Source organism: Chlorocebus sabaeus, chromosome 12 (genome assembly GCF_047675955.1).
Source record: "Chlorocebus sabaeus isolate Y175 chromosome 12, mChlSab1.0.hap1, whole genome shotgun sequence".
Taxonomy (NCBI): Eukaryota; Metazoa; Chordata; class Mammalia; order Primates; family Cercopithecidae; genus Chlorocebus; species Chlorocebus sabaeus.
In genome coordinates, this window is record NC_132915.1 from 86,437,046 (window position 1) to 86,463,738 (window position 26,693).

The following is a 26,693-nucleotide window of genomic DNA, read 5'->3' on the forward strand; positions in this document are numbered from 1 at the left end:
TAGGGAGTCCCCATGTGAGACCTCGGAGAAGAGTTATCAACTCCTCTGGGAGAAGGCAGAAGGCCTCAGGAAGCCAGTGTATGACATTTAGGGTGGATCTGCCCACGCTGGAACTCCACTCCCACCAGAGGGAGAACACATGCAAGTGATGAGAGGGGATGAGCAAAAGGCATTTTTGAGACTTTTATGTGTCTGGAGAGTAGGGAGTTGAGTTCACAAATGACAACAATCAACATGTATAAACTGCCTGTTACATGCCAGGTGCTGTTGTAAGTATCTAATGTAAACTGACCCATTTAATCCTGAGAAAAACCTTATGGAGGACTATTTCCTTTAAGTAGCAGAGAGATAAACCAAGGCATGAATAGGCTGTCACCTGCCCAGGGCTACTGAACCATCAGCATCCCATGGTTTGTGTGGCCAGGACAGGGACTCAGGTTGACTCTGGGGCAGTAGAGTTGGCTGGGAATGTGGTGTTGCAGAAGAAGCTGAGTGTTAGGGAACTCCAGGTCTCCTTGCTCTGCGGCAACCTGGTTGAGACTATGACCCTCTCTAGACTGGCCAGAGACAGTCATCCTGCTGTTGTCAATCTCAAAGGGAGGTAGCGAAGATAAAAGAGAGATTAAAATGCTCTTTGTACCTGAGTCATCATCTGATATAATCTTTCACATCCATGACACATAGATCTCCCCTAGTGTAGTGGGGGCACATGGAGAACCCAGGGGGGCCCACAGAGGTGAACGGCTCAAGGTCACATAGCAGCTCTACTTCAGGAGCAAGACTAGACCAGAGGTCTCTACCTGAGGAGACAACAGAGTATAGTAGTTAAAATTCTGGAGTCCAGTGAGATATGGATTGAAATCTGGTTCTGCCACATACTAGCAGCCTGAGACCAGAAAGTTTCTTAAATTCCTTCAGATTCATTTCTCATATCTTTGAAAAAAATGATAATTTATACATCACGGAGTTGTTAGAAGTATATGAAATGATATTTATGTAAAGAATGTCTTATGGTAAGCAATGAATTAAATGATGATGGTGATGAGGATGAGGATAGTGAAGATGAGGAGGAAGAGGAGGGAAAGGAGGAGAAGGAGAGAACTCAGCACTATTTCTATAAGTCCAGTATTTTACACTTCCACAAAATTCTACACTACTTACGTAAGCCCTTTGCTATGGTTCCCACACCTGCATTTGAAAGTCATAGCACATTTGTGCATAATTACACTCAGGGCCATGAATGGTTTTCACATAAAGCTAAATTATATTCTCAGCTCTCTGATGTCTCAATGACTGTTTCTGAATGATGTAAATCATGCCTCATCCATGCACACTGTCCGTTGAACCCATATGATTCATCATTCACTTCATGTCCCAGCTAGTTCTGCCCAGTGTAACACTCAGTCAGCAGTGGGGAAAGGTAAAACCCAAGTCATCAGGCTTGGTTAGCGAATCCTACTGAGTCACCTTCCTTGACACCTCTCAGATCCAGCCTCATCACTGCAATGGCCCTAGCTCAAGCTTCCTCATCTTCCTCCTAAACAATACCTATAGTCTCCTATCTAGTCTCCTTGCCACTAACTCTCTCCTCCCCACTGTCCTACTTTGCACCCCGAAGGGGCTTTTGAAAATGCTTATCTGCCCATGTCACACCTCTACTTTCAGTCCAGTGCCTTCCAATGGTCAATGTGGTCTGGCTCTGACAGCTTCTCCAAACACATCCTCCATCTCCCTGACCACACCACTTGTTCACTATCCCTCAAATATGGCACACTTTTTCATCAATATGCTTGTCTCTCTGTCCCTCATGCCCTTTTTCTCCTACTCTACTTACTGAACTCTTATAAACCCTTTGACTACGAAGGTTTTCCTGATGATGACTTGCCTTCCAATGGCAGAGTTCATTGCACCCACCCTTTCTCATGTAAAGAAGTCATTTTAGGACTAGCACAGTGGCTCATGCCTATAATCCCAGCACCTTGGGAGGCCGAGTTGGGAGAATTGCCTGAGTTCAGGAGTTTGAGACAAGGTTGAGCAGGATAAAGAAAAATTACAATACAAAAAAATTACAAAAATTAGCTGGGTGTGGTGGTGTGTGTCTGTAGTCTCAGCTACTTGGGGGACTAAGGTGGGAGGATTGCTTGAGTCTGGGAGGTTGAGGCTGCAACGAACTGTGTTAGTACCACTGCACTGCACTCTAGCTAGGGTGACAGAGTGGGATCCAGTCTCTTAAAAATAAGTCACTATAATAACTATTTATTAAGAACTTTTGTTTTCAAGTACCCAATGACTTTATATACATCATCTAATTTAATCTTCCCAACAGTCTTTGAAGTAGTATATTTATCCCTTTCACAGATGAGAAAAGTAAGACTTAGAGAGGTTAAGTAAATGCCAGCTAACCTGAGCTTATTAGTTAGCAATATTTGTTGAGTTTGCCTCCTAAATTTCTCTTAAGGGTCAGCCCCGCCTCACTGTAAATTGCACAGCCAATATTTAAACCCAGATTGGTTTGACTCCAGAGTATCTGATTTTATCACACTGTATTTAGTTAGCTAAATTCTGGGAGTTCCTTAAGGGCAGGAGCTAGATCCTGTTCATGTTAGTACCCCAAACCTGGAAATCAGTACTCAGGTATTGGTTGGAAGTTAGACTTAGTTTTTGACTTAAGATGGAGAAGAGAGGTACTGCACTTAGTAGCCCTAGCAGGTAGCGTGCTTACACAGTACTCATCATTTGGAATTACTTTGTCTGCTCAAGTTTAGATCTCAGTATTTCAATACCATCACTTACTATCTACAGGATTTGGGGCAGGTTATTCAGTCTGCCTAAACCTGAGTTTCTTGAATTGTAAAATGATCACCACAACAGCACATGACTGTTTTGCCCATGGTTAAATGATATAAGTATGTAGAGCCATCCGTATGATGAGGATTCCTTAAATGGTAGTTACCAGCATTTGTCTGTAGGGCACACTTTATCACAAAGTCTGCTGAGAGAAGATATTTCTTTACCATCCAGAAGGATGAGGTCATTTAGGGGTGATTTCCTATGCAACCCTAACACACACCTTTGTGTGTTCACAACTTCTTTATATGGTGGTGAAGACTACACAAGAAGTCTCATTCTTGCCAGCATATTGTGACATGAGCTTCCCTGACAAGTTCCATGGCAGCGTATGGATCAATCTGGTCATGCAGATGCCAGGGCACCATACCTCCCAGCTTCATTTACGTGTCAAGAATGTTTCTTTTTTTTAACCACACACTTCTCTTTGGGGGTCTTGTTATTGCATTAAATTCCACTATGGTGACCACTTCTCTTTGAGTTAGGTTTTTGACACTAGTTACAATTCACATAGCTGACAGAGCTGTTAATTATTAATTCTTTCTTTTAATCAGAATTATCTAGGCCTTTCCCACCCAGATTTTCCTGGATATCTGCCCAAGACTCATAGTATTATGCATATTGTCTCTGTCAGGAGAAAAAAGAAAAAAATAAACAAAAACACTATATACTGCATTGGATGCATATTAACTCCTTTATCATTCAAGCTGGGAAACAACCCCTTGAGGTGGGACCAGCATTGACTCCACTTTGTTGATAAGAAACCTGAGGTCAAGTTACTCCCTTAAGGGCAATAGCTGGTGAACAGCAGTGTTGTCAGACTCAAGCTAAATCAGGCTCAGACCACCACACCAGCACACTGAGTGTTGTAATTTTCTGCAACCGTTGAGCTAAATTGTTCCTCAGGTTGGGTCAAGACAATGGAAAGCTACAGCAACCGGATAGTTCTCTGAAAAACCTGGGACCCAGGCCCAGCAAACTGATAGCTCTCTGAAGGCCCATGTATACCCAGGAAGTGGTATACACAAGAGGCATTTAGAAGCTCCACCTGTATACTTAGAGAAACATAAACCCAATAATAGTAAAATTCCTGAAAAAGTGCCTTAGAGCTTAGACTGTGAGAGGTTGAGAAGCTTCCCAGGCACCAAGGTTGGAAGAATCCCTTTCTGCCTTGTTTGCTTTTGTGTTACCTATTTCCCCATATGAATCTGAGTCCTGGGGGCAAAAATGTCCTCAGTATGTAGATTATTGGGAAGGGGATTGTCAATCTCATCAACATTCACCAAATTGAGAAGTGAAGTAGCCATTGTTTTTTCTTTTTTACTCACCACTATACAAATGAGGATAGGCATATTTTGAATGGCTTATGTTTTATTGATAATCAGTATCTTTTCCTCTTGTGAAACCCCACAGTGCTATACTCTCTTCTCTTCACAGGTGTCATCTTTGCATTATGATATACCTGACCTCCATCCCATCTGCTCAAGCTAGGTAGCCTCTTTGAGCTAATACAAAGGTGTTAAGAATTTATAACACCTCTTTGTACTCATTACCCTCCCAGGGAAGGGTATACTGGAAGCAGTGCAATTATCATTTAAAAGGAGATTTCAATTACACCTCAATAAAGCTGTTTCAAAAATAGATACATAAAGGGAGATTCTAATGTTGGAATGTCTCCCCCTAAGCTACCACCACCTCCTTCATGGAAAATGACAATGGTACCACTCTCTTTAGGGCCTTCTCCAATCCATTCTTCACCCTGTAGTGAGAATGATTTTCTTAAAGAGCAAGTTGACTATTTTAGTTATATAAATAGTCATGGATGCTCCAAAACAGTGTCAAGCTTCTTTTCCAAAGCTTCCAATGCCTTGCCAAGCTCCCAGCCTCACCTTGCCAAGCTCCCAGCCTCACCTTTTGACACTTGTTACTTTGATCCCTACTCTTAAGGAAAGTTTTCAGTCCTTGAAAGAGGTGTACTCTCTCTTGTCTCTGGGCTTTTGTTCATATCCCCTCTTGCTGGAGCAAATCCCATCTTTTTTTTTTTTTTTTTTTTTTTTTTTTTAAGTTGTCAACTAGGCTGGAGTCCAGTGGCACCATGTCGGTTCACTGCAACCTCTGCCTCCCAGGTTCAAGCAATTCTCGTGCCTTGGCCTTCCAAGTAGCTGGGATTATAGGCGCATGCCACCATGCTATTTTTTATTTTTTGTATTTTTAGTAGAGATGGGGTTTTGCCATATTGGCCAGGCTGGTTTCAAACTCCTGGCCTCAAGTGATCGACCTGCCCTGGCCTCCCAAAGCGCTGGGATTACAGACACGATCCACCATGCCTGGCAAGCAAATCCCATCTTTTTCACCTCTCTGTCTGGCTTATTTTTCCTCATCCTTTGGGTTTAGGTATCACTTTTTCAAGGAAGCATTTCAGGAGCCCTCCAGTGTGTCTCATGCTCCAACAGTGAATGCAGAGAACCTCCATTCTTCCTCTAGCACAGCTTGAAATGATCAGACTCCTTCTCTATAATTTCCACTGGGCCATAAGTTCCCTGAGGGAAGGAAGCTTCTCTGTCTTTAGTTGCATATGCTCTGTGACTGGCACAGGGTAGATACTCAATAAGTGAATAAACAGAGGTCTCTCAAGAACATTCCTTTGGTAAGAAATACTACCCAAGCAGAAAGAGAGACAATAGGAATTTTTAATGCATGGACAGGCCTGCAGGGGACTCTGGGCAGACTCACAGGTAGCAGGAAGAGGCAGGGTCCCACAAACTCAATAATGTCCAGCAAAAAAGAGAGAGAAGTCCTTAAAGACCCATGCTTCCTCACTGCAACCATCCTCAGAGCTTCCTTCCTGGTGCTGAAGAGGTCAAAACTGTGTCCTCTAGGGGTCAGGTCAAAACTGTCCCTCCATAGGTCTCCTCCAGGGGTCCATGGCAGGAAGAAAGCAGAGTGTGGCAGGAAGGAGGAAGAAGAGCAAAGGCCGCTTGGTCTCCACCTGAAAACTTCTGCCTCAGGATTGACAGCCATCCATAAGAAAAGGTTTAAAAAGGAGAGACTTTTGATAGAGTCAAATAATATCTTTGAAAAAATAAAAGATAGAGAAAAATGAATAATTCAAAGGTCTCTGGACACTATCCACAGGAGAAACCATTTGCTTTGGCCTTGCTGGCAAGTTTCATCTGCTAGGCCCATCCTCAGCTGTCCCCCAGCCCACCCAGGCCCCAGGATCCAGGAGAATACTGCTCCCCCTCCCATGGAGAGTCTCTGTGCTCACGGAGGGTTATACCCTCCCTCACCGGCCCTTGGACTCCCCGTACGTGTTCCGGGCCATTGACACCATCTTCTCCTCACATGTGATTTTGGTGTCCTTGAGGATGCTGTACCACACCATGCCTGCAGGCCGGACCTCCTCGCTGCGGCAGAAAAGATAGGGCACCGTTTCCACACGGCTCTGGATGTAGGCACTCCGCAGGAGGCTGGAGCAGTGGCTACTCACCCTCTCCAGCCGCCGTAGAATCAGGTGGGCCTTCCTGAAAGGTAGGATGAGACAGCCATGATTAAAGAAGCTCAGATCAAGAGTTAGGCCTTTGAGGGAGTGAGTAAATGTCAACAAACAAATGAGAACTTCTTCTCCCAACCATTTCCTATCTATTCCGGATCGGAGTGTGGAACTTCAAACACTCACTCAAAAATTACCCCAGAACCTGTCTTCTTCAATTGTGCAATGTGTTAAAAAAAAGGAACAAGAGTCATAGCCTTTAACCTAATATTTTTACTTCTAGGATATGGGAGCCCTAGGAGTTTGAAGGTGACCAGCCTTGGACTCTGATCAAATAGATATTATTATAATGATTAAAAAGCAACAAGAACAACTAAAAGTTATTGACACCATATGCTAGACACTGGGTATATTTTAAATTTTTTATTTAGCCTCTATAACTATCCTGAATGTATTGTCTACCCCCTTTTAATGGGTTAGGAGCTCAAGCAAGGCTCAGAATAGTGACACTACTTGACTAAGGCAAACATCAAGTTGGCCACTGGAGTTGGAAATAATCTAAATCTAGGCCTGACCACCCACAGTCCCTTTCTAACTGTCTGTGTTCTCATTTCATGAACTCTTTCACACTCTTTTCTCCCAGTCTGGAAACTTTGAAATCTTGCCCTTTGTGATTCCCTTTCATCAAATATATATATGTTCCCAAATCAGAACTTTTCTGTGTCTCATTTTTTTCCATCTTTAAAAAAATGATGATGGTCTTATTCTCAAGTTGAGTATGAGAAATGCCTAACGCCTGATACAGAGCTCAGAGTAAGCTTCTAATAAATGATAGCTACTCTTATAAAGGATTGCTGGAATGAGCCCTCAGGATCAAGGTTACGCTGAAGACTAGCCTTACCAATAATCATTCTGTACTATGGAGGATAACCTTAAGAACTTATCTAGAGCCCTATAGGGTGCTGCTGGGAGAAATCTGATGGCTGCATAGACAAATAAAGCCAGGAAGGATTGTTGCAATCACCTAGTCCAGGGTTTTTCAAAGGTGGCACTATCGACATTCTGGGCTAGATTTTTTTTTTGTTGTGGGAACAATCCTATAGGACATTGAGCAGCATCCCAGGGCTCCACCTACCACCAATAGTACCCTTGCCCCAGTCGTGAATTGTCAAAATTCTTTAGACATTGAAGAATTTTCAATAGCATCCTTGCCCCAGTAAAACTGTCTTTAGTCATTGCCAAATATACTCTGGGAGCAATATCACCCAAGTTGAGAACCACTGACCTAGTCTGACCCACTTTCATTAAAAATGTGGAAACTGAGGCTTAGAGAAGGAACAGAATGTCTTTATCCCAGGTCACATTACAAGTCAGCTTCAGTGTAAAGCTGTCTGTCTCCATGTGGAAACCACTTTTCTCTATGTTCCAGCATCTTCAAGATGCCCAGGCACCCTGGGAGGCTACATGAGAAGTTCTCTCTCCTGCTGTCCTCTCCATGCCCCTCTGATACCACAGGAGGGAAAGAGTTTTACAACAACAGACCCCACAAATGGGAGACTGTGTTAGGCACCTGCATAGCAGCTGAAAAAGGACCGGGCTTATGTGTGTACATTTTGTGGGCACAATTTATGAGGTGCCTTTCAAAAAGTCCTCTTTGTATAGTTCACCACTTGGGTGGAATATTTCCTGAGGTGCCAAGAATTCATCACTTCATAATCACACTCTAGCCACAGTCCTCTTTCCCCTTGGGCAAGTGCCCCCCCAAGAGGAGCCTGAGGAGTTTCTTTTCCATCCCTTCTCACTTGAGTTCTTGCTTCATTCTTTAATAATTCTGTGTCCTGGGGACATTTACTTAACATCTCTAAATCTGTTTCTTCATTTGAAAAATGAGACTGTTGTGAAGTTGAAGGAGATAAAGTCATTTCTTGCTGATTTACTGAGCATTTATTATGTGGCAGAACTTCTGGTAGAAAAATGGAGATGATAATACGAGTGACAAAAGCAATTATAAAAGAAGTCACGAGAGCTGTGTGAAAACAGAGGAAGGTACTTAAGTAGGATCAAGGATGTCCAAGAACACTTCCTATTATGTGTGAAACATGTGTTCAGTCTCCTAAAGGAATAGGAGTTAGATAAGAAGAGTAAAAGGCGGCTGGGCACAGTGGCTCACGCCTGTAATCCCAGCACTTTAGGAGGCCAAGGCGGGTGGATCACAAAGTCAGAAGTTCGACAGCAGCCTGGCCAACATGGTGAAACTCTGTCTCTACTAAAAATACAAAAATTAGCTGGGCGTGGTGGTGGGCACCTGTAATCTCAGCTACTCAGGAGGCTGAGGCAGGAGAATTGTTTGAAACCATAAGGCGGAGGTTACAGTGAACAAAGATTGTGCCACTCTACTCCACCCTGGGCAACAAGAGCAAAACTCCACCTCAAAAAAAAAAAAAAAAAAAAAAGTAAAAGTAAAAGTACAGAGATTAGAGATGCATAGATGTTCTGAGAATCTATGGCTGCAATACAGTATACGAGTAGGGACACAAGGAAAACTGGAAGGAGCCAGAGTCAGGCTGCCGGAGCCTAGCAGCTAGGACAGTGGTTGTATGGAGTAATGATACATCCACAGGCTCCAGAACACCGACTGCTCAGGTTCAAATCCCAGCTCAGCCACTCACTCTGTGGGATACTGAGTGAACTGCTTTACCACTTGTCCCACAGTTTTCTTACCTTACCCACAAAATGAAAATAATAACTGTATCTACCAAAGTGTTATTTTTAAAATAAAAAATTAACAAACACATAATAAACTGTCAATAAATGTTATCTATGATTATTGTCTTGAGAGTAAGTGGGAGACTTATTGAAATATTTTAAGAAGCAAAGTAACAGGTTTGGAGCTGAACTGTTTAAAAATACTTCTGGTTGTTTGAGGAGAACTGAGTGGAAGGAGGCAAAACAGAATTAAACCAAGTGGAGGCTGGGAGTGGTGGCTCATGCCTGTAATCCCAAAACTTTGGGAGGATGATGTGGGTGGATCACCTGAGGTCAGGAGTTTGATACCAGCCAGGCCAACATGGTAAAACCCTGTCTCTACTAAAAATACAAAAATTAGCCGGGTCTTGTGGTATATGCCTGTAATCCCAGCTACTCGGGAAGCTGAAGCTGGAGAATTGCTTGGACCCAAGAGGCGGAGGTTGCAGTGAGCCGAGATCGTACCATTGCACTCCAGCCTGGGCAACAAGAGCAAAACTCTATCAAAAAAAAAAAAAAAAAAAAAAGTAACCAAGTGGAGTGCACAGTGAGGTGTTAACTGTTTCCCATTGTTGTACTTACAGGTGTTGGTTTGATTTTTCTCTATACTGGTAAAAAAAAGCTTCTTTTCTTGGTTTGCTCATCTATGCAAAGGGAACAGCAGATGGCTCACCTCATAAAGTTATAGTGAGGGTTAAGTCAGTAAATGTCAAACTCTTAGAAAATTACTTGGCACAAAGTAGCACCTGATGCATGCTAGAAAGTATCATCACCATTAGCATTACTACCACCACCATCACTCTCATGGCCATCATCATTATTATATATCATTAGGTGTATTTTGTGTACCAGGCCCTGCGACTGATATTAACTAGTTTAAGCCTTGGGTATCTTTATAAGTCAGTGACAAGAGACAGGCAGACAGAAATATTAACAGCCTCTAATTCGGGGGCAGAGCACTGGGCTGAGGAACACTAAGCATGCTGTTCTGGGAATATAAAAGATGGACATCAATCCTCAGTTTGGAGACTCAGAGTAGTCTCTCAAGAGGATGTCACACCTAAGCTAGGTCTTCAATAATGAAACAGCATTTTCAGGTAGATGAGAAGGCAGAGGAAATTGCCCATCCCAACTTAGACTGGAGAGAACATAAACCACTAGTTGTTTGAAATAACCAGTGCAAAGAATAGGTGGGAGACCAGTGAGCTTGGCAGGGATCAGACCAGGCAGACTCTTCCAAGTCATGATGTAGTATTTGGATTTTATTCTGGGCAATGGAGAGACATTTTCTGATTAGACAGTCACAGAAGTAAGCGATAAATATAAATAGAAAATGATGTTGGAAAAGACAATTCTTCCAACATGCCCAAATGCCCTTCTTCCAAAGGAACAGACAAAGCCTCCTTTTGCATGGATTAGGAAAACATATTTGGAGTGAGAAAATGATTTTGCCTTTAAGGAACACCTTGAGTTAGTAACAAAGGCAAAGCTAGAACCAGGGTTCCTGATTCCAGAGTCAAGATGAAGTTTTGGCTCTGGAATCCCAGATTTAAATCCCAGCTCTATAAATTACAGCTATGTGGTTTGTGAGCAAATTCTTCAATGCCACTAACTCTTAGTTGTAGCATCCATAAAATGAGAATAACAATTTTGTTGGGAGGATGAGATACTACGGACAATTTGCTTAGCTCTAAGTAAATGTTAGCAATGATTGAAAGCAGAATATTACAGTGAAAAGGACACAGGCTTTAGAGCCCATAAGGGCAAGTCACTTCACCTTCCTAAGCCTCAGTTTTCTCTTGTATACATGAAAATAGAAATATTTATTTTGTAGGGCTGTTGTTAGGTTGAAATGAAATGATGGCTACAGGCATCCAGCACAAGACTTTGTACATAACAGGCACTGAACCAATGTTTACATTTAGAAAACAAAGGAGAGGCCTGGCGTGGTGGCTCTAGCCTGTAATCCCAGCACTTCGGGAGGCTGAGATGGGCGGATCACGAGGTCACGAGATTGAGACCATCCTGGCTAACAAGGTGAAACCCCGTCTCTACTAAAAAATACAAAAAAACTAGCTGGGCAAGGTGGCGGGCGCCTGTAGTCCCAGCTACTCGGGAGGCTGAGGCAGGAGAATGGCCTAAACCCGGGAGGCGGAGCTTGCAGTGAGTTGAGATCTGGCCACTGCACTCCAGCCTGGGTGACAGAGCGAGACTCCGTCTCAAAAGAAAAAAAAGGAAATAAAGAAGAATTCAGAAAGTGAAGCCATGGAGAGAAGGGTTTCAGGTGCTCAAAGGCTGGGAAGGAGAAGGAAGAGTGGGAGTGAGACAGACCAAAGGCAAAAATGCTGTCTAATAAATTGTAGTCAATAGAGATCCATAAATCAAAAGGCCAGGCGTGCTTCAAGTTTTCCCTGGAGGGGAAATCATAGGTCAGAGTGACCACTTTTCTCAAATACCAGAAATGAAATCTTCCTCATTGGAGATAGGACCCACTGGGATAGGAAGCAAGAGGTGAGGGAGGGCCACCACATACTAATTTATTGTTTTATCAGCAGGTGAGACTGAGACAGGAATCGCTTGTGAAAGAGTCAGGGGCTGGGCCCAAATGCCACTTTTCTGGGAACAATTCTATTCCCAGCAGCATTCCCCAATCAGCTGTTGACTCACTAATCAGACAGGACAGAGACCCAATTTCTAAGGGGGCCCTGAAATGGAGAAAAAGAAGACAGGCAGGAAGAAAACATTTCCATTTGCCTCCCTCCCTCCTCCCTGCCTTCTGGAGTTGAGCTTAAGTGTCTCTGAGTTAGCTGACCCCAAGTTTAATAAGAATTGAGGACATGATGTGGTTGCACAAAAATGGGAACATAACCTTCAGAAGTGGAGAGGACAGAGGTTAAGGGAAGTAATGGCTTTATTCATGGTGTCCTCGTCAGGCTCCATCTGGAGAACCTCCAACACTTCTGGTAAGAGGGACACATGTAAACTGAAGCCAGATCATGATGCTGAGGGGTGTCTCAAAAGCAAGCCTGCTGAGCTGAAAGCAGGAATGGAGAGTGCCCATGGAAGAGGAGATTTAGGCCATTAGTTACATTGTTGTAGCAACAAAAGACAAATGGGCAACAATCTGAGGGTCAGGGATGATAATGACTATAATTTATTGAGCACCCACTATGTGCCAGAAAGTGTACCTATGCAACATTATTCTACATCTAATCCTCAACACAATTTTAGAGTCTACAGGTGATAAAAAAGAGCTTCAAGCCAGTCATTGATTTGACCAGGGTGACAGGAGGAGAGGGCGAGGTTTCAATCCTCTGCTGTAAGGCACCAAAGCATATGACACAGCCACCCTAAAACTACCAGAAGACACATTTGGCTCAAAATAATAAAAAATGTAAAGCTAAAGTCCTCTAAATTTAGAATGGGTTATTCCATGTGGCAGTGGGTTCCCCATCACTGGAGGTGATTAAATCAATTCTGTTTTAGAAAGGGGTGTGCTACAGTGGGAGTCGTAACAGGTGTTTGTCATTGTTGTTTATTTGTTTTTAATCTAAAAGGCATGAGAGCCTTGATCCACAGAGAAATATCATCTGATGACCACTCACTTCACAGCAAAATTTGCTGTGACACAATTGCCAAGTACTGAATTCCTGAGCTGAGAGGACCACTTTTGCTGAGGCTCTATTCATGACTCAAAGTCACACTGAAATTTCATCTTCAGGAAGCCTTCCAGATCTTCCCAGCTATCATAAGTCATGTTTTCCCATTTGCTGCTGAAGCATTTTATTTATTTGTGGAGATACATATCACATTTTTTCTTAGTTGTGCACATATCTTGGGATGCGATGTGGTTTCACAGCACACCAGTTGAATATCAGAAGACAATATTCTAAATTCAGACTCCAACACTTAGAGTTTAGACCTTGCAACTATGGACAGTTTACATAACTCCACATGATTCTCTGTTGCTTAATCTTCAAAATCTATTGTTCAGGAGATTAAATGAAATATAAATAACTGGGCCAATAATAGATGCTCAACTAATATTTCCCACCTGCTTCTTGGACAGCGTAGTTCTCCTCTGGTGTCCAGCTCTTAACTATGCAAGAATAACGAATTAATAAATGCAAACTGCCGGGTGCGGTGTCTCACACCTGTAATCCCAGCACTTTGGGAGGCTGAGGCGAGCGAATCACTTGTGGTCGGGAGTTTGAGGCCAGCCTGGCCAACACGGTGAAACCTCGTCTCTACTAAAAATACAAAAATTGGCCAGGCGTAGTGGCGGGTGCCTGTAATCCCAGGTACTTGGGAGGCTGAGGCAACAGAATCGTTTGAACATGGGAGGCAGAGGTTGCAGTGAGCTGAGATTGCACCACCGCACTCCAGTCTGGGCGACAGAGCAAGACTTTGTCTTGGGGACAAGGGGAGGGAGGGAGGGAAGGAAGGAAGGAAGGAAAGAAGGAAGAAAGAAAGGAAGGAAGGAAGGAAGGAAGGAAATGCAAACTGACTTGAAGTGAGAAAATTTTCAGTCCTTAGCTTTCAAAACACAGCAACTCTTCGGCAAGGGTCAATAAAGGGATGAAATGGCACAAAAGTATCATGTGGACCTAAAGAAATAATCAGGCAAGTGGGCAAAAGGTTTATGTGGATTTGTTTATAATAACAAAGAAATTGTAAGAAATATGTTGGTTGTTAATACAAAACCAGATTAATGTGTGATACAGTCACATATTTGCATGACTAAAGGACCCTTAAAAAAGATAAAACATTGACATATGTATCTGCGGGGAAAAACTTGTATGGCATATTATTAAATAGAAACAGGCAGATATTAGAACATAGTTCATGGATTTGTTAAACATAGTAGAGATGGTAGAGCTATGGTTGTAGACATGAACATATTCTTAAACCCGTATCTGTTTCCCTATCTCCATGCATTTCCATATCTGTATATGGAAATACATATGTACACTGTTAACAATGCAATCTCTGGGGTAGGGTTGGGATTATGTGGCCGAGAGGTGCACAATTTTCATTATTTTATATCTTTCTGTATCATTTGGATCTTATATAATGAACAAGAATTATTTCAGAACAAAATCAAATGAAGGTATTTTCATTTTAAAATATGAATATATACACATGTATTTTTAAGCTGATGTGATGAACTTGTGCAATGAAGCCATGGTTTTATGACTTTCCAGTAGTTCATCAGGGTTACTTTCAAAATAAACCTACATCAAATTTAGCCTCAGCTTGCTCCTATCCAACAGAAAGTCAAAAGCTCAGATACTGCCACTGGTTACATACCTTTAACACCAGGTTTGAAATGTGATTTGTAAGGTGACCACTGAAAATGTTTGCATTTGCTTTTTCTTTTCATCCACTCAGAAGAAATCATAAGACTTTTTCAAAAATGTGTTCTTTGATGACAGAAATGACTGAGTCTCAACTGATCCAAAGCTATTTCAGTTGGAACTGATAGGAACTTCAAGACAATAACTAACCTTGCTATATACTATCAGTGGGGAAAACAGATCCATGGGACACTTGTTCAATGTCCAAAGTCAGTGTGTTTTGTTAGTATTTCTTTGTTAGTAATAGTTAGTTTGTATTAGTATTAGCATTTGTTTCTTAATTGAAGGTAGAATGGAAGATACCTTTAATTACAAGATATGCCAATGCTTTAATAACAGCCATTCAAGAAAAAAGGAATACAATGCTTAATGTACATGTCCACTGTGCACAATCCGTCCTGATTTTAGAAATGCCAAAATATACAGAAAAAAGTTAAAAGTGCCTCTGAGATTACAAGATTATGACCCTAGAAGCCTAAGTCTGCTCTTGTTCCCATTATCTTAAAAATTCCGAGAGTTAATTCAACATATCCAAAGAAGCAGCTAACACAATCTTGGAGGAATATACAGTGACATCCCAGGCTTGTTTGTTTTCACTAAGAACACAGCAGGGGATGTGTAACTCTTTTCAAATCCCATGGCATGTTGAGAAAGATCCTGTGATAATTTCTGCAATCTGTTCCTAATGCCTGCCATGGAGGCAAGAGGAGCTGACATCATAAATACATCATTCCTGGTCCAGATAGATCAATTTCATGGAAGTAAAATGTCCTCAAGAGCTTACTGTCTCCTCTCTCTCGATATGCTCAAACGTAACTGAAAGTATAGAGAAGTCCAAGAGTGGTCAAGGATGTTCTGACCCGAGAAAATTCTGGTCCCTGGCCACCTATGAGCTCGGTTTTTCAAGTCTCCTAATAGGAACCTTATGGCTGGGGACAGCTGGGTGTCAGCAGGTCTTCTTCGAGCAGCTGTTTGCAGTAACCTGTGATCATAAGAACTAGGCTCTGGGGGACACTGGCCTGATAGATTTATTAGGCAGAGGTAAGAGATGTCCTTTTGTCACTAAATCTTATAGGGACACATATGACCACAGATATAGGAAAGATTTGAAAACATTTTGGGGTTTAGTGATTACATAGTCGAAGAGAATCCTAATAGAGCTCATCTTATGATATCAGTCCTCAGTGTACTCCTGGAAAAACCTCTTATCACTCTAGCCAACCTGGGTCCCTGAAAAACAAAACGTGCAGGGCTGGAGGTGAAATGATACTAACGATGTGTCTGTTCTCTGGTCTTTATGACCTTCAGCGTTTTCTGGTTCCTTGGCTTCCCAGCTGGAAGAGACTTTGGAGTTCAGCCCTTTCATGTTACAAACGAGGTCCAGAATGGGGATGGCTTGTGTCCAAGGTCACACAACAAGTAGGTGACAAGGCTAGGACAGAATCCCTGGGCTCCTGGCTTTGGAGAAGCATCTTGCCATCTCTTATTTACACTGTGATGTTCTGCACACTTGCTAATCCTTGAAAGGCAGAGCAAATTTATCCAAATTGCTCCTCTGTTTAAAACATTTATATGGCTTCTGGGAGAAAGAAGAAACTTGTGAACAGAACTCACAAGAGCCATCATGATCCGTCCTTTGCTAAACAATCCAGCCTTGTTGTTTTTGTTTGTTTGCTTTTCCTTTTCACCTTGAACTCTCCTCTTTCACTTTGAACTCTCTTCTCCAATAAGATTTACATTTTTAACTGAAGTATATTCTCTTACCCAACCTTCTCTCATCTTTGCATTGGTAATTCCTTCTGATGAGAAGACTCTCTCCCTTCCACCTGGAGGACCCTTCTTCATTCTGTTTCTAAACTTAGAAACGTTCTTTCTTTCACAAGAATTCTTCCTTGAGCTCCAGGTCTGGATTAGCTGCTCCAGCTTTCTGCATCTGGAACCTGGTCACTCCAAGTGTGCTTTTGGGGCCAACAACATTAACATCACTATGAGAGCTTGTTACATTGCATTTTTTGGAATGTTAAAAGACCCCAGAGTTCATGGAATTCAGTAAATGTAGAATCTCAGGCCCAACCCAGACTACTGAGTCAATTTAGATTGTAACAAGTCCCCAGGTGATTCTCAGGCACGTTGAAGTTTGAGAAGCACTGCTCTAAAATGCTCGTCCATTCACATGCCAAATGCCACTGCAATTGCCGGCTGACCAGTCTTTTCCTCATTAGATGCTGAACCTTGTAAAGGCAGGATCTGTCATCTTCACTTGTATTTTTAGCCTCCAGTACATGGCCTGACATATAGTTAGCACATTAAATGAATGAATGAATCAATCAATCAATGAAGTGACATATCTTCAAATCTTTTAATATTTGCAAGGACATTGCATTTCTTGGAATGTTAGAAGACCTCAGAGTTCATGGAATTCAATTGTTTCCAACTGTGATCTAAAGATTCTTGAGGGCTTGGAGAGACCTAAGGGATGCTTGGGATTGGGTGGGGTGGAGGGGCATAGAAGAGGAGACCCAGCAGGTGGGACTCCAGGCTACCCACTCCAGTTTCTACCAGAACAAATCTTTAGTCATCTGGTCCACACATTTAATCATCTCATTACCCAATTACTCAACAACGAATTACTTAGCACCTACTTATAAATGTGAATACGACATAAGGGATCACTAACTACACATAGTTTACATTGTAGTGGGGAAGACAGATAATATGTAAGTAAACATACAAGCAATATAAGATTCTAAATCTAGTAAGTACAGGAACGATAGTTAAACCATGAAGGTGTGACAGAGCAAATGGGTAGACATTTTAGAGAATTCTCTGTGGAGGTGGGCTGTGATTCCATGTAAGATTTATTTAGGAAAAAAAAAAAGCCACTGGTTAAAAAAAAATAACACTGTTCTAGTTCATCCTGGTCATGTTATAGGTGAGGAGACTGAAGGCCAGAAAGCGGCAGAGCCCAGGGTTGCACAGTGAGTTTATTAGCAGCACCAGGATAGATTAGGAGGCAGCTTCCTTGATTCCTGCTGACATAATCAGTGTGGGATGTTGGAGCAATCTCAGATATCCTCCTGGAGACTAGAAAGACCAGAGGAGGAGGAAGCTGGGTGACAGGGTGGGGACGTTCACAGACAGTTGCTGGTGACTGCCTGACTAGGGGTTAGCGGGTTATCACAGTCCATTACTGAGTGGATTGCCCATCCTTTGTGGGCAGCCTGGCGGCCTTTCCAGAAGATTTATGTCCTGGAGGCCCATAAAGGATTCCAGGGGGCTGTAAAGACAAAGTCAGAAGTGGAGCTCTGGTTTAGCTTCCACACAAACTCCCTGAGCCCTCTGGGAAAGCCCAAAAGAGTGGAATGCCTTCCTCTGTCCATAGGCAAGATGGCAGCTGAGAAGACTCACACAGCAGCTTTCATCTGGGGCTCTTCACTTCAGCCTGCCAGTCCCGCCCTCTTTTAGGTTTTATCTAAAGAACCTTCCTTTCATGTGCAAGGGAGAAAGTTAAAGTCCAGGACCCAACAGAACTGATAAGGCCTTGCCCTGGGGTGAGATCCCTTTTATCCCTGGACCAAGCTCTCATCTCTGTCCCTGAGAGCCTAAAATTCTTGGAGGGCCATTGCAAATGTTCTAAGGGCTCAAGGTGAGAGCTCAAGGCAGAACTGGCCTCCCTGTCAAACTCTGCACAACTCTGGGCAGCTCATTTTGCCCCATGGGACCTCAATTTCCTTATCATCCAAAAAATGGCATTAATACCCTATATGGTCATTTCGAAGTTTTTAAAGCATGAAGTGCTGCCCACTAAGTATTTCAGGAAGTCATGTGATTCTCTCCAGTGCACCAATGCCACCCTGGCCTAGAATGCTATGCTGTGTTCCTGGGACTATTATCACAACAGCCTCTAGAGCCTCACTGCCGCTTTCTTACCTTGACCCCTATAATGAAGCCAGAGGGGTCTTTCTCCTTTGATGATGTGATAATATTATTCCTTTTTGTGAAAAACACTTGAAAAGCTTACCATTACCCTAAGGAGATAATACCAACTTCTTAACCTAATTTAAAGAGCATTCAGGATCTGGCTCCCACTGACCTCCCCCTTATTATCTCTTACCACTCCTGCTGTCACACGCTTTGTTGCAACTACACGGAAATTCTTTAGTTGCTCCAAACACAGTGTTTACCAAAGTGCAGGCTGAGTTCTTCTAGGGTAGGGAAAGGATTTTAGGTGGTACTCAAGATGATCACAGACCCAATATTAAACAAAAATGAATCACGTTTGCGAAAGTGGTTAGATTAGCTCTTGCATTCTCTTCCCCTCTTTCAGGTTACTTCAAAAAGAAAATATTGGGCCGGCCGGTGGCTCATGCTTGTAATCCAAGCACTTTGGGAGGCTGAGATGGGCGGATCAGTTGAGGTCAGGAGTTCGAAACCAGCCTGGCCAACTTGGTGAAACCCTCTCTCCACTAAAAAAATTTTTTTTAAATTAGCCTGGCATGGTGATGGGTGTCTATAATCCCAGCCACTTGGAAGGCTAAGGCAGGAGAATCGCTTGAACTCAAGAGGCGGAGGTTGCAGTGAGCCAAGATAGCACCATTGCTCTCCAGCCTGGGCAACAAGAGCGAAACTCCATCTCAAAAAAAGAAAAGACAATCTTGGTTTGGGGCTGTGTCTTTAACACTTCTCTAACTAATCTCCCTTTTGAAGGGACAGCCTCAGGCTCTGCTAGAATTGAACAACATTGTTTTCTGTTTTTTGTCTTGTTCCACTTTTGTTGATTTTGTCCATTGTATTGAAGGGTTAAGTTTAATTTTCTGTTAAGGGGAGATGGTGTTGGTTTTTCCTTTACAAGATAATGTGTTTTCTGTTCAAATACATTTTTAATAAGAAGTGAATCTAGGAAAGAAATACAACATAAAATATATATGGTGGTGAGATGGCAAAAGTCATAAAAGTGGTAGGCAAATGATCCAAAGTTGAGAAGAAAACTTCCACTGTCATGTAATATTTTCTCTTCTGAGCATTCCGTCGGGTAGTCTCTCTACTCCAAACACCTATCCTCCCCAGCAACCCTCACTTACCTTACCCCAACTCAAACCTTAGGCCTCAGGCTCTCAGCCCCAGTGTAGCTTCATTGGGTGACCTAGACCAGATGCCTATGTCTCATGTATGTTCCCAAAGAGTTCTGTTCTTCTGCTATCATGACACTTATTTTTCCTGCTCTACATAACTGCCTGTTTAACTACCTGCAACAGGAAGTTATATATAGGTAGCAACCATTTCTACCTTTTTACCATTGCATTGTCAGCAGCCACCACATAACAGGTGCTGTTAAATATATGCTGAATGGATGAATGTTGCTAGATGCAAGACATAAAATGCAGCCACCATTGCATATACTGCTTTATGAAGCTTTAGATGATAGTGACTGTGCCTTAGTTCTGTTTGAATCATTGCTGGTTCCTGGCATAGTGACTGGCATGCAGGACAAAAATAAAGCCTTCATACATGTTGAATTCATCAATTTATGCAGTCGTGTTCACTAATGGACTTTAGTCAAAATCATAGCTATTTACTGTAGAAAAACTCAGACTTCTTATAGAAAACTGAGAAAGGCCCTGGATTATGCATCATGGCCCCGCTGCTGTTCTCCTCCGTGATCTTGGTTAGGACACAGGCCTTCAAAGAGCCTAAGTTTCCTATCTGTAAAACAAGGTGGGAGATGAGCAAGGAGAATGATTAATGCAAACAGCATCAATGCCCTTTCCCTATTAAACATTCCAGGAGTGCAGGAATCTAAAGTTCCAAGATTCTTTCATTCTCCCTGCTCATTTTCTATTTTTAGCCTTGACACGACTAAGGTGATAATCACCCTTATTTACTTGATAAAGCCTATTCTCAGCCTATGGGGAAAGGGTCCAGAAAAGTCAACTGGAAGCAAAAAGAATATGCCCTTTCAATCACACAAATACGCCCATACCTGGGCCCCAGCTCATCCTCACTTCTCCAGACGAAGTCGCCAAATTTTTCATAGTGAGAGTTGTAGTGGTGCTGGACTCGGAACAGCATCGAGGCTGAGACCTCCATCAGGGTGTTGTAGGCCATCTGCTGCTCCTTTCCACTTGTGTACCCATTGTACAGATTGTAGATCTTGTCAGCTATTTCTGAGAGGTCAGAAGGGCAGAAATTGATCACTGGGTGGTGAAAACAAGTAAGGATATAAGCATGGGTTTCAATAGGAAAGGCACAGTGGTGAGATAGTTTGCTTGCATAAGCTCTGGGAGCAGACAAACCTTAATTGCATCAGGAATACGTTATTGACTGGTTGTGTTTGGTTTCCTGTCATCTGGAGGTAATGATGTCTATTCTGGAGGTGCATTGGGAGAACTAAATTAAAGAGTGGATACAAAGCACTCAACACAGGGCCTGGTACAAAGTTAGTGCTCATAATTGCAAGCTTAATTATCAATATAATTATTGTACCTGTGATTTTACATACAATTGGCTTAAATAAACTGTCTTGGATAATCTCAACGCCCTCCTTCTATTTCCCCTTTGTTGTATTTCCAACACATTTCTGTGATCAGGTCTGATAGGTCCCCGTTTGAAACACCTTTCAAAGAAAATCTAAAGGCTTCTGCTTGCTGTTCATGGCTATTCCTACTGCTTCAGTTACTCCTGCTAATGAAAGTAACTTCAATTCAACATGACTAGAAGGTATATTCTTTCAGCTTCAAAAACTCCGATCGAAATCTCTATGTGGCCCTAAATCATTACTGACAACAGTTGCCTCTAGGAGAATCTGGAAACTTAGAGTAAAAATGGGAGGAACATTTATGTTACCCTATTTTCTACTCTGATTTTTATTTTTACTTTTTTTTAAAAAGAAAAAAACAATGGACATGTGTTATTTTAAAATAAAAATTTTTTAAATTTATGAGGAAAATAATTTAAATCCCCTCTCCTTTGGTAGCATATAAAACATTTATAATTGAGTTTATTATTGAGTCGTCTGCAGAAATGTCTGTCTCACCACCCACAATGTGAATTCCTAAAAGGTGGAGACCATGTCTCTACTGCATTGCTTGAACTTTTGAGAAATAATTGTTCAACTTTAAGTAGACCACCAGGACTTATGAGCCACTGTCACATGTTGCTAGACTTGATGTAGAAACTGCATCTACACCATGTTCAAGAACTAAGTATATGGTGTATCTGATTAACTAATTGTACTTTTTTCAGGTGTTTTTTTGCCTGCTGTTTACGTCATGAACCGGAAGCAGGAAAACATTTAATCTTGCATGCTAACTGACTGATAATCACTGATGGTAGCTCTCTGCTGAGGATTCTGAGGCCACCATGGGACTGGATGGAACAGTATGCTGTGATCTGCTAATGATATCTGCTATGGGCACCACTAGGTGAAATGGTCTTCTAGGTGCCATCTCTTTACTACTCTAGCAAAGACAAGTGGGAGAAAATGATTGGTCCCTGAGAAATCTAGGCCAAGGGACAAGATACAGTCATGGGGCTCTGACTCCCTACCATTCCCGGCCTGTAAGTCAGAACACAGATCAACTCTCTAAAAGAGGGGGAAGTCTTTCCACTGCCAAAGACATTGCTAGTCAATCTTAATTTTTCCCTTCATGACTTTGATTAATTTAGCTCCATGTTCCTCCCGTTCCCTTAGTGCCTTCACTTTCTTCTCCCTGTGCCAGTGTGTTGGTGTATGTGTGTGTGTATGTGTGTATGTTTAATGATTAGTGACTGTTGGGTACAGAACTTAGGGGAAATATGAGAGTTACCTTGGAGTTGAAAAACTAGGTCACCTACCTTCTGCCTTGTTGTCATCTACCAGTGGACAGGCCGTCCTCAGGGTTACCGTGCTTAGCTCTGAGTGCCTCCCTCGTGTATCCACAGCATACAGAGTGAACCTGCAGCACAGCAAGAAAACAGAGCACCAGGCTGTGACTTCATAGAAGGCCCTGGGAGTTGCAGGGAAGAACACAGTCATGGCACATTAGGCTACAGGAAAAATGATTTTTAAAAAAGAATGATAATTATAAAGCATTTGTTGAGCACTAACTGCCTACTTGGCACTTTGCACTTCATCTCAGCCTAAAAGGGAGGGATTTTTTTGTCATCCACATCTTGTCAATGAGGACACTGAGACTTAGATTGTGTATCTTTCCACTGTCTCAGTTACTGAGGAACAGAACGGGGGTACTGAATTCAAGCCATCTGAGTCCGGGGTCTGAGAAGTGAGCCCTAATGCTATCCTTTATGGCTGGATATATCAATTTATATATTCATTAATTTACTCATTTAAGAAATATTTATTGAGCATTTACTCCACACCAGGAAGTACTTTAAGTGCTAAGGTTATAAAGATGAACAAGAGAGTCAAGGTCACAGATCAAAAAAGTAAGTAAAAATCAAAAAGTAAAAACAAAAAAATCAGATAATCGTTTAGTGTGGAAGAAAATATACCAGAATAATGAGAAAAAGACTAATGCGGGAGCATGGGGAGTATAAGCTCCAGAATGTAGCCCATGAAAGCCTTCCTGAAGAAGAATCTTTAGGACCTAAGACCTGAATAGTGAAGAAGAACCGGTTTATGGAAGGAAGACCTGGGGAAAGAGCATTCTATGTAGGAGGCTCAGTAAGTACAAAGGTCCTGAGGAGAGAAGGAGCCCAGACAGTTGAAGAAATGGGTAGCCAGTATGGCTGAAACAAAGGGAGATGAGGTAAAAGGTTGGTGGGAACCTTGTAGGCCATGCCAGGGAGACTGGGGGTTAATCTGGCTATAAGGCATATCCCCACCTTTCTGTGATGTCATCCGAAGCTCCATGCTATATTGGTGGGAGCAGACACAGCCTGTGTGGCCTTAGAAGGGAAGAACTGGTAAAACGTAGACCTGGTAGATTCAAGTCTAATCCAGAGCACTTAATTCTTTCTAGAGCAGCCTCTGTCCTCTGTCCTATCTTGGGGAAGCTCTGTGACCCTTATATTCCCAGATCTCCAAGTTCTAGAGTTAAGCAAAGTCTAAGAAGGGAGCAGAAACGACTTTCTAGGTGATGTGAGCCTTAGAGGCCAATAACAGTCTGAATAGAAGGGTTGAGCATCTGAGTGTTCTGTCTGCATCATGCCATTCTTTTTCACTAGCTTTTAAGGGTAGAGGCAGTAGTGTGAAGTGGGTAGAGGGTTCCCTACATTAAGTAGAAGAGACTGGGGTCCTAATGGCCCTATTTTCTTACCTCCTCCCCTGCATCTCAAAGTATCCCATGTTATAAAATAGGCAAAACACTATGATTACCAAGTTTCAGAATGGTGAGCCCTGATTGGTCATACTTACTTGCACTTAATAATTATAAGTTGGTTATACAAATTAATTATTAAGTGCTAAGACCCTAATATGTGTCAAGCACTGAGCTAAGAGTTACCTACATTAACACAATTAGTTCCCTGACACAATCCTAAATGACAGGTACTATTACTCTCTTTATTTTTATGTGAGGCTCAGAGAGGGGAAAGAGCTTGCCCAGAACCACATGGTAATTACTAGGATTGGCAATTTAAACCTTGGTTTCTCTGACTCTAAAGTTCATACATGCAACCACCATAAGCTGTTGTCTTCTGATCACAGTTCTATAGAAACCAACTCTGTAAAAATGTGATTCCATTAGCTACATTTGCTGAACCCCAACTATGTTGAAGCAGTGCCATCTCATACGTTTTCTGATCTTATGAAAACATGCTAAAATAATCACCCTCATTATCTACACCTTTCAGAAGATAAAACTGAAGATTAAAAACATTAAGCAATGTGTCCAAAGTCACAGGTTCAGAAAATTAAGGAGCCAGGACAATCATCTGTCTTACTCTAAAACCCACGCTCTTTGTTCTCAGCTGCCATTTTATTGCTCCCACTTGCAAGCTCAGAGGATCAGATCTGGGTTACCTACATGGGCTCTGCCAGCTTTGACTTTCCATGACCTGAGGCCTCAAAGGTTGTTTTAATAAAGGGTACCATGAGTCAAAACTTCTTGGTACAAAGGAAGCAGGGGGTGACAGAGGAAGGTACCCGGTCTTGGAGATGGCCATATGTGGGTTCATATTCCAGTTTTACTGACTAGTGTTTTGAACTTGGGCAAGTTGCTTCACCTCTCTGAGCTCATGCACCTCTCTGCACCCAGCAACCATGATAGAGAGACTGCCACCCACCTCACAAGTGCAGTATGGATAGATGTGAAATTTAAGTGCACTATGAGGTAAGTTATCATTGGAAAGCTGTGCAGAAGGGTTGAGAACAAGATCATAAATAAATTCGAGGAGGTGAGAGTAGCAAGTGGCAAGGTGGGAAGTGAGAACAGCATTGGGCAACATTATGTAAGCACTTATCATCCACATATGGACCCATCTAGAAAGTGGCAGAGGCAAGATGTAAACGCTAGCATGCATGTCCCAGAGTGCATACACTTCAGCTTGGGTACAGCATATTGTTGTCATTTAACACAGTGCTAGGCACATAGTAGGCACTTGATAAATACTGATATGAATTAATGAATCAAAGCATACCATCTCTCATTTCTCAATTTTAGTTTCTCCATCAATAAAATGAGGTTAGTTTCACAGACAGTACATGGTTGTCTCAAGGATGACATGGAGTGATGCATGAGAAAGTGGCTTGTAAGACGAGGATTTTTTATAAAGACCATACATAGAGCACTTATTTGTGCAAGACAATACATTTTTAAAAATGCTTTCTTGGAGTTAGAAGAGAAGATATATTTCAACCAAGGGAAACATGGAAGGCTTGTAGTGAATAGAATATATGAATGAAAGTTCAAAATATGAAAAGTAGGAATATGTTTTAACACTGCTTTCTCATAGGCCACTTATGTTCCTGTGGTGCTTCTGCAATCCATTTCCTCCACCCAAGAGGGCCCAGGGTCATCTCGCTGCTTAGCCAAGGAGCATGAATAAGAGAGCCCCCACCATGCTGGGGAAGAAGTGGTCTTAGGTATTCATGCCATAAAAACTGGGTAGAATCCTTGCTTTCTCCAATTGCTGGCTGAACATTCTTTGGGAAGTCACTTCACCTTCTTTGACTCTCAGTCTCCTCACCTGTAAAATAGGGTGAAATTATCCATATCTTGGGGGTCAAGACTCAGTGATACAATGACAATAATAGACCCAGTTCAATCTTTGCTCCCTAAAAGGTAGCTTCTATTTTTGTTATTATAGTAACCAAACATGCCAGTGGGGACCTCGGGATGGAGGAGGCCTCACGCAACCCTGCTGGGGGGTGGAGAAGGAGGAAGATGTCAACCTCACAGTCCTGGGTCAAAAGTCACAAGGCCATGTGCTTTCTGCCTGTCTCAGATGTAATTGTAGAACTGTTCCAGAGGCACATCTGAAAGCTGTTAGGGGACTAGGCAGGGCCTGGAGGCGTTATTTGTGAAGGGGAGAAAGTGGCAGTCCCTGATAATGAAGGAGAGAGGGAGAAAGAGACAGAGAAAGTGGGAAGTAGGGGAACAGAGACCAAGAAACAGATACAAATATATACCGCAAGCAAATCCATACAGCAGGAGAGTGAAAGAGGGAGAGCCAGGGACAGAGAGAGACAGAGACAGAGAGTGAGGAGAGAGTGAGAGAGAGGGAGAGGGAGAGGGAGACGGAGAGAGAGAGTAATCAGACCTCTGAGTTTCTCAGGATCAGAAAGAGTGTTAGCTTCTCCCTGCTCAGTTCTGTCATCGTCTCTCTGAAGCAAGCTGAGGTTCACTGATAATTTGAACTATAACTCCTGTACCATCAACTCCCAATCATGATTTTATAAGTGAAGAAATCAAAGCCCAGAAGGAAAAACAACTTGTGCAAAACCCACTTGCCAATAAGTTCATACTAAAGACTCTGGCGTTCCTGACTCCTCCTCCAGTTCTCTCTCCTACATTTCCATGCCCTGGCTGATTGAGGTCCAAGTCTACTTATGGGATGCTTTCATTATGAAAGAGGTGGCTCATGGATAACACTGGATGGTCTATTTAGGAACCTGGAGCTCCAGGCCCAAACCATTGCTATTCCTTTGCTTGGCCTTATTGCAGGGGAAGGAACACTGGCCAAGGTGGCTGAAACCTGAATTTGAGTACCAGCTTGTCCACAGACTGCGTGGTATGAGATCTTGCATACCTAAAGTAATACAGCCTCAGTGTATTGGGAGGTTGAAATCCAAACAAACACACTGTGTGGGG

General features: G+C 42.4%; 1 protein-coding gene across 4 annotated transcripts in view; it reads right to left on the reverse strand.

The window, feature by feature from the left end:
• Positions 1-5,516: 5,516 nt before the first annotated feature.
• Positions 5,517-26,693, reverse strand: part of ASTN2 (astrotactin 2) — a 987,199-nt gene continuing 966,022 nt past the window's right edge. For all 4 annotated transcript variants that reach the window (XM_007968251.3, XM_007968252.3, XM_007968250.3 and 1 more), the window contains 3 exons: positions 22,276-22,376; positions 20,423-20,606; positions 5,517-6,371 (listed from right to left, as the gene is read on the reverse strand). In XM_007968251.3, coding sequence (XP_007966442.1) covers positions 6,134-6,371; positions 20,423-20,606; positions 22,276-22,376 — 523 coding nt within the window. In that variant the 3' untranslated portion in view covers positions 5,517-6,133. The remainder of the gene's footprint in view (positions 6,372-20,422; positions 20,607-22,275; positions 22,377-26,693) is intronic.